The sequence below is a fragment of the Eucalyptus grandis genome, chromosome 6 (genome assembly GCF_016545825.1).
Source record: "Eucalyptus grandis isolate ANBG69807.140 chromosome 6, ASM1654582v1, whole genome shotgun sequence".
Lineage (NCBI taxonomy): Eukaryota > Viridiplantae > Streptophyta > Magnoliopsida > Myrtales > Myrtaceae > Eucalyptus > Eucalyptus grandis.
Window position 1 is genome coordinate 718,907 of NC_052617.1, and position 8,929 is coordinate 727,835.

General features: G+C 37.6%; 2 protein-coding genes across 2 annotated transcripts in view; both read left to right on the forward strand.

Annotated features, from left to right (window-relative positions):
* Positions 1–2,296, forward strand: part of LOC104451161 (patatin-like protein 2) — a 33,991-nt gene extending 31,695 nt beyond the window's left edge. The window contains 1 exon segment of the mRNA XM_039315713.1: positions 2,209–2,296. Coding sequence (XP_039171647.1) covers positions 2,209–2,296 — 88 coding nt within the window.
* Positions 2,297–5,648: 3,352 nt separating this feature from the next.
* On the forward strand, positions 5,649–8,289 carry LOC104451160 (patatin-like protein 2). Its single transcript, XM_039316101.1, has 7 exons — positions 5,649–5,857; positions 6,236–6,417; positions 6,513–6,699; positions 6,810–6,971; positions 7,208–7,507; positions 7,632–7,807; positions 7,929–8,289. Exons 1-7 carry the CDS (start codon positions 5,723–5,725, stop codon positions 8,005–8,007), a joined length of 1,221 nt encoding a protein of 406 aa, XP_039172035.1. The 5' UTR covers positions 5,649–5,722; the 3' UTR covers positions 8,008–8,289.
* Positions 8,290–8,929: the final 640 nt, after the last annotated feature.

Consider the following 8,929-nt stretch of genomic DNA (forward strand, 5'->3'; position numbering starts at 1 on the left):
CTCCATTTCCAAAAGCGACCAGCAAGCAGAAAAGTGGGTCTTGCAGCCACTTATAGGCTCATTTTGAGGTGTTTGTAGGTCTCGGTCCCTAGGCCCGCTTTGGAGTAAAACTTCCTTTGCGACGTTCCCAATGTTTCGATCTGAATAGATTGGTAAACGAGTAAGTTTTGCTCACTAATCCCTTATTAGTCGGTTAATGATGCTTAATGGTTGTTTAGATTAACTTAAGTATGGATTAGTGATAAGCTAGGATGGTATAATAGATTAGCCTTAGAGTGGATTAGTGTAACTTAATTAGTGAGATTTGTGCAATTGATGATGGATTAGTCGAATCAATAGAATTCCTGCAGTTTGAATTTCTAGACCCTCTATGTCTGCCCTTTTTGTGGAACGAAATGGGTTATGATTTTGAGGTTGATGTCTTCTTAAGAAATGTTCTAGACATCCTTAACTACAACATATATTTTTCTCAAGATTTTTGGAGACTTTAAAGATGGAGATATCATCTCCGTCATTTGCAAACAGAATCTCAGACTGTGGTGTAACTGGTGACCTTTGAGGATTCTAGGAGTTTTTATCAACTCTTAGGGTTCAAATTTGAAAATGGTTGCTTCAAAAAAGTTGTTTCTCATATCTTTTAGTTTAACATAATCAAATTTCAGATCAAATGGACATGGTTTAGATCTCGAACCAAGCTGATTTCGGAAAACAGACTTTCTGGAAAACAGACACAGCTTTGTACTGGTTTGAGCGATTTATTGGGCCGAATCTAGAAGGATCTGTGTTTAGGTGTTTCATGAAAATTGTTCATTTATGTGTCTATTACAACATATTCAAATTTGGGATTTTTCTGAACTCGTTTGATTAGATTTCTGGATTTAAACTTGGAGGCATGCGAGTGGACCTATTTTACCGATTAGAGTCGATTATGAGTTATGATGGTTCTTGATGCTTTACTTGCTGAAAATTGTACATTTGGTGATGTGGTTACTCTGTGTTATGCCTTGAGGACTATGTGTAATGAGACACAAATGGTTACGTCATGGTTGTGGTGTTGTTGGTGTAATGCTTGCTGGTTTGTGCAAAATTGATGATGTATCGTTGGTTTGTGACATGCCTAGAACTTATACTTGATAATCGTGTGGGCGATACTCCTAAATGGAAAGCTCGTGCTTGTATGGCGATAATCAATTGTGCCTGTGTGGTGTAATATCATGTTTGTGTGGCGTAGAACGTGCCTGTGTGGCGAAAATTGATCGTGCTTGTGTGGCGTAATATCAGGCTTGTATAGTGTAGAACGTGCTTGTGTGGCGTAATACCAAGCTTGTTTGGCTGTATTTTTGTGTGTGTCGGGTATCGTGCCTGTGTGGTCAAAATTAATTGAAAGGCATGAGTTAAGCACATCGTTTATGGCATGCACGCATGAATCGATGACGTGTAGGGTGTGGCAATGGCCAGGTAAGATCGCTTGTGACGTGACTCATGTGTGATTGATGAAATGTATCATCTAATGGCCATGTGCAGTGCGTGTATCATGCTGAATTATAACATGAAAGGTATGGCATACTAGGTAAGGATGTATGCGAATCAACAATTGTTTGTTCAAATTGTGTGATTGTGCTTAGGCAACCCCTAAGGCATATTTTCTTACTAATCGGGTCTTAGGGGGTAGAACTTGCTGAGACATAGTCTCATCCTGGTTGTGGGACAACATTTCAGGTCCCTAGATGCAGCAGACCTGGATTTTGAAGATTTCGAAAGTCCGGTGCAGTCTGTTGAAGACTCCAATTAGAGTGTGGAGGATGATGAAGAGGAGGACGATGACTCGTAGTTTGGGAAACCCTCACCCTTGCTTGTAGACCTTGATTCTGAACTTATTTAAGTTGAATCTGGCATAGTAGTCTGCCATATATATATGTGCACTAGTTTGCAATGTATATAGGTGTGGTTGTTTTTGAAAGTTCGGAATTTAGTCATACTTTCCTATCCCATTGTTTTTATTGTCTAGGGTTTGTATTATATGCTTCTGCATGCGTATTAAAAAGAAAGGATCGGCAATGCGTCCTAGGACGTTGCTATTAATCAACCAAGGTGAGGGATGGGCGCATGCCCGAGGATCGGGGCGAGATAAGCTATGATGTAGTTAAGAAGTTCAAGGGTTACATCCATAGTTCGCGTTACTAAATGCAATTGCTTGTTTTCTCTCAGGTTTATGAAGCTACTCTCAAATGAGAGACAACTTCGTCTTGCAAGGTCACCTCATGGACATAATTCCACAAATTGGAAACAATCGTAGTCATCGAATGCTACAATTTGTACAAACAGCATACTGGAAATTATGAAGATTGAATTATTAGGTGACAAGTCATTCATTCTTTGATTATTTTATTCTTTCCATTATTCCTGTATAAATTACATATGCCAAATTGATGCATTTGATGTAACCTTTTAATCTAATTCTTCCTGAGCATTGTTTTGCATGTATTATATTGCCAGTATGAGCTTGCAAAATACAATCAAGTTATGAATTACAATTTCATTTACTTATCCTATGGTCGGCTATGTTGCAAAAAAGAAGGCGTCAAGCAATGATAAATAGATCAAAGAAATAAATCAAACACTGTGGGTTAGTCGATGTGACTTAACTCCATGAAGCGGGTAACATAGGATTTCATTATATATCAAGCAATATACTAGAGATTACAATCACACTTGAGTTAATAAAACACTCTCACTACATCAAATAACTCGCACAGTAATATCAAAGTAATATTAAAGCGCACAAAATAAAAAGAAAGCAGATAGTTAGAGATTTAGTTTATTTGTGACAAAAAAATAACATTTGTCAGTTTGAAAAACAAAACAAAACACGGGGTAATATTTTTGGCATATGTACAATAGGTTGATGATTATTTTCATAATTTTTCCTATGATTATCCTTCGATCTCTATTGTTTAAAGAGGAAAAATTCATCATATTAAAAAATCCAACCCAACAGGGGAAAAGAAAAAGAAAAATAACCACATAGTGGGATTCAAATGGCTGATGTATTAGAGCTCATATATAACGAATTATCTTTGCCAATTCAATATCTCTTGCCATAAACACAAGCCACGTCCCGACACCGAAAGCCCATTAAGTTTTTACGGGCTATTCTTGTGAATTTACGTGCTAGAATAAAGTCTTGCAATCTTACCAGATTTTTTTGCAATCTTGGCCATCTTACAATTTTCATCGGTAACTTTACTCTTAAGAAAAGAAAAAGGGAAAATGACATAGATTTATGAACTTTGGTCCAATATGCAATGTGGGTCCTGAACTTTTAATTTATTCAATGTGGTTCATAAACTTTTGATATATGTTCAAACTAGTCATCGGACTATATTAAAATATTCATTATTGTCTGTCCATTAATTTAAGTTCATAGATAATGTTGAACATTTTCATATAGTTTAGGTACATTGGATTAAAACTCAAGAATTACATTGAACGACTAAAAAAATAAGAACCATATTGTACCTTTGGCTAAAGTTTATGGATCATTTGTGTCATTCTATCAAAAGAAAAAGATTGTCTACTGTACTTTGACAAAATGGAGGCAGAACTTACATTGACAGAAAGCATTGTGAGAAAATTCTATGTTGTTGAAGCGAGACTTATCAGGTTGAAGAAATTCATGGAGACAGGAAGAAAAGTTTTTCGTTCAAAGCCTTGCCTTTAGCCGTGGAAGATCGTTCTGGAGGGTCGGCTTATCCAAAGTGCGAGGAAGATCTTCCAAACCCTAAAACCAATGGGTCAATCTCTTAGTTTTCCCAGAGATCGACTTGCCTTTTCTCCGGTTCCAGATCGAGAAAAGTCCACCGTCCCAATGAAATGATAGAAATATTATACATGTCGAATCGAAGAAGTCATCGAAGTAATTAAATGGGACACTTATCTAGCCAAATCATTTAAATTGTCATTACTTCTCCTGTCAGTGAAATCATTAAAGCAATGGGTTATATATTATTTGTAAAGCATTACTTATACATAATACAGGTACAGTCAGTGACATTAGATATTGTTATATTTTCTCGTTTGATTGTTTTTTTTTTTTTTGGTCAGATTTCTTGTTTGATTGTTTAACAAGTAGCAAAAGGCACTTTTTAATACACACACATATATATTCCACAATCAAGATTACCGTTCTAAATAAGATTAATTCCATGAGTTTGGGAGTTAAGAAATGATAAATTTGAAGAGGAATTAGTATTTCGAAGTGTTTCCTCTTTTCCTTTGGCAAAGGCCTTTCAAGTCATAACGAGAGGGGATCAGAAAGGGTGTTCATTAATGTTTTAAGTCAGACATCGGGCTCCGTCTCGCATCGTACTGTGTCCATAAGTATAGTGAGATAATTCATGTACCTGATGTTCATTGATCCGCCTAATCTTAGGTCCATATAACAAAAGATACAAAAAAAAAAAAAAAAAAAGCTATTAGCTATTGCACACTGCAAATTAGTTTTATCTATCTTAAAAAAAGTCTATTATGTTTATATGGTTATACGAACTGTCAATATTAATTACAGGTAATCGTCCTTAAGCAATTGTAAGAAGAGTTTTGCAGATTTTCTAGAAAGAAGAATACTGACATATCACTTTGAATAGTTCCATCTTTATAACTTTGACATATTTTTGCCGATAAGCTGCAAGTCCTATAATTAAGGGTCACTACTACAATATGCGAAAGTAGATATTTATCCTGAAATGGACACAAACTAATCAAAAAAAAAAAAAATCGATGCCCCTTCTCTTGATTTTCCTCTCATCTTTAATGTTTACGGAAAATTGAGAACTTGGCTCGCAATTTGATTGGGTCTGACCATTTCTCATCTCTTGAAATTTCCATGACAAACCATTTCAAAGCCGCCTTCATCAATCAATCTCCGGTGGTTTTCCAATTCAGACGGGCGAATTGCGCTCATTAATGGCCCCGGGCCTTCGTTGAAACAACTGCAGATTCGTCTCCTTTTGCGAAACTTTGATTAAATCAAAACCGTAGTACGAGTCGTCTTACCATGTAGTCCGTTTGAGCAATGCACCAATCATTGTTCATGTACCGTCCATTTAATCTTGTGAAGAAGACAAAGCTAACCCCGAGAACAACTTCTTCTTTTTTTTTTTTGGTCCAGGAACAAGTTGTTTAGATAGCGCCAAAAGAAAAAAGAAAATCTAGAATGAATCCTTGGTATATCACACAAAGCCGGTCGCTCGCTAGTCACTATCATGGCCAAGTACGAGTTCACTCCAATATGCGGCTCTCAAGCTGTGTTCAAACCTACGGGTCTCCTAAAAGTCTCACCAGAAATTCTTCGCATATGCATCGGTGACTGAAGGCTGATCACAATGTTGACGAAGCCCTTTTGAATTTGGACTTTTCAATATGGTCTCCGCTGATGAAGAGTCTAGGGTCCAACTTAACCAGTTCCCAGCAACTTCCATCGATTCCGGTCAATTTTGAATCGTAGCATTTCGTAAAACCCAGTGAAAATGAGAGGGAATGAGAGCCTATAAATACGCATGGCTCATGCATTGGAAAGCCATCACGCAAACTAGCTCCTTCTCCCAACTTGATACACTAGCTCAAAACATTTCCTCTTTCTCCTCACTTTGACAGCTCTCAAAGGCACCAAGAGTACATACTTGCAAGTACTTCATTTCGTTTCGTTTGACTCCATTTACAAATGGAAAGAGCAACGAGTTTCCCTCTTCAGCCTCCAACTTATGGAAATTCGATCACCATTTTGAGCATCGATGGTGGTGGGATAAGAGGCCTTATCCCTGGAACCATTCTTCATTTCCTAGAGTCAGAACTTCAGGTGAGCACACTATATACGACTTCTGTTGTATCTATTATCAATATATTTCGCCAATCCTATTAGCATATTAGTAGGCTTCCACAATCTTTACAAATTTCTGCAAAGTAATTTTGTCAACATGAATAATATATATAAATGTGTGTGTGTGTGTGTGAACAAAACTATATTCATTAGATTTATATGCACTTAGACGATTTGCATGTAGTTCTCGTAATGCATGAATGCATGCATGTAAAAGGTTTTATGCATGCTTGTCCTAAGCAAACTTTCAAAGGACAGGACTATTTTCAATATATATAAAGTACATGCAACCAATAATTATGTAACCCATATGTGATACATCGCTCTTGAGCTAAAAATGTTTGACGAATTTTGTAGAAACTAGATGGCGAAGATGCAAGACTTGCAGATTACTTCGACGTTATTTCTGGAACAAGCACTGGCGGCCTTGTCACTGCCATGCTAACCACTCCCAATGAGAACAACCGCCCTGTATTCGCCGCAAAAGACATCAAAGACTTCTACCTCAATCACTGCCCCAAAATCTTCCCCCAAGACAGGTAAAGGAAAAACATGAAGGAGTTGCTAATCTCTCTTCATGGTTTAATTATCACTTAACTGATAGAAATTAATAAATGTCCCTAAAACTATGCAGTTGCTCTTTCAAACTGGTTACGAAGATGATCAAAGCCATGGCGGGACCCAAATACGATGGAAAATACCTTCACAGTGTCGTGAGGGACAAACTTGGAGACAAAAGATTGCACCAAACATTGACAAACGTCGTGATACCGACGTTCGATATCAAGAGCCTTCAGCCAACTATTTTCTCTAGCTACCAGGTCATTCATCTCTTCATATTCTTCTTGAAATTTCTCTATGGTTTTGAGGATATGTAGACAATGAACTCTTACAAGGACAACCAACATTATTCTCATCAAATTGTCGCCAGCTGAAGAAAGATCCGAGCATGGATGCCTTGCTCTCGGACATATGCATTTCGACCTCAGCCGCGCCAACTTATCTCCCAGCCCATAAGTTTGAAACGAAGGACCCCACAGACCAAGTGAGGGAATTCAACCTCATCGATGGTGGCGTAGCCGCAAATAATCCGGTAAAATAATCAAATTGGCCTCCTTGTATATGAAATCTCAAACATGAAATTCCTCCTATGAATAATTCTTAAAAGAAATCAATTTCAATAAACACAGTCAATAATTGCTCGACACGTAACTAGATTGATTCAGTTTATCCTTTATCATCTTTGCACAAAAGTACTTAAATGTCGAGAGTTCGTTCTCAATTAACGTGTGACATAAACTAATTATCTATCATATTCCCATTGTGTAGACATTGGTTGCGATGGGAGAGGTGACCAAGGCAATCATAGGAGGGAATTCAGACTTCTTCCCTATAAAGCCAATGGATTACCGGAGGTTCTTGGTGATTTCACTCGGGACCGGTACCAGGAAGGCTGAGGGGAAATATACGGCACATGAAGCAGCCAAGTGGGGAGTGCTGGGTTGGTTGACCAGCGGTGGCTCCCCACTGATCGACGTCTTCAGTCAAGCCAGCGCGGACATGGTCGACTTCCACATCTCCGCCGTGTTTCAAGCCCTACACCTCCACGACAATTATCTCAGGATCCAGGTATATCTAGTATCCACAGATATTCTCTTCAAAGATTCCTCGACGAGGAGTATTCCCACAAAATATTGTAACACATAGGTCTGTTTTATGCTGATCATTGCATCTTCATGGCTTGATTTTTCAGGATGATACATTAACGGGTGATTTATCATCTGTGGATGTGGCCACGAAAAAGAATCTGAACGACCTAGTAAAAACCGGTGAGGCATTGTTGAAGAAGCCGGTCTCTAGGGTTAACCTGGAGACCGGAGCGTGTGAGCCCACGCCCAACCAAGAGACCAACGAAGAGGCTTTGAGAAGGTATATGCATTAGAAATCACGAACAGTCAATTTCAGGATAAGAAAGACATGACGATTTTACTAGTTTTTGCATTTTTGGGCTGGTTTGACTAATGTAGCTTCCCTTTGATATATACTGCAGGTTTGCTAAATTACTCTCCCAAGAGAGACAGCTTCGCCTTGCAAGGTCGCCTCATGGACATGCCAATACACAGAAGTGATTATAATCGAGGGCCAGCGATCTTCTTGCATAGTTTTGCTGGTTTTGTAATTTCGAGATGGGGACAAACTAGTTATCTTTTTATTAATTTTTTCTCCTCATCATTCTTTTATTATTGAATAATTCCTTTAGTCCTCCGGCTAAGAGTGACTTTTCTACTTTTGAATAATCCCTTGGGAGGCTAGGCCTAAGATTTTCTGCAATTTCTTTCCCTATTGTTCATCATCACTGGACACGAATGATTGTAAGCTAATTTCTATGGAATGAATTCTCATTACTGTCACAGCTTCGTATTATAATTGTTTTGTTGTGGTCAGAGTCATAGACACGTGCATTAAGTCACATATTCTATCTTGTTGTATAAACAAGATGACTATATTTCACTTCACCGCGAATATGCCCCGTAGATAGTGATGTAACTAAAAGAAACCATTCCATAGGTTGACTATAACTTAATTGAAGTGGAAAGATTTTTTTTTACTCGTTTTCTGGCCATTATTGTTCTTCTAAACATGAGTCCAAAAGTATGAGCTAACAATTTTAAAATGCTAATCTATTCTAAAACCAATGAATCTAGTTAACTTTTTTTTTTTTTTTTTTCATGTTAGGATATTAGGATAAATAATTTGATAATTACCCATTGGCTGGGAACTGAAAAAGGACTAGAAGCAAGTCATCAAAAGCATATACAGCTACGTAAGCATTGTATCATTGTTTACTTTTAGTTAACATCTGGCAGAGCCTTTATGCATTGGACAAAATGGAACTTAGTTTTTGATTTTGCTTAGTGCATCAAGGTTTTCTATCTCCTCAAGCATTTATTTTTCACTTTGATAATTGACTATTAAATTATTGCTTAGGCACTTCCATAATCATCTATTGCATATTAGTGGTTTAGGCTTGAAATTGACTCAGATTGATTG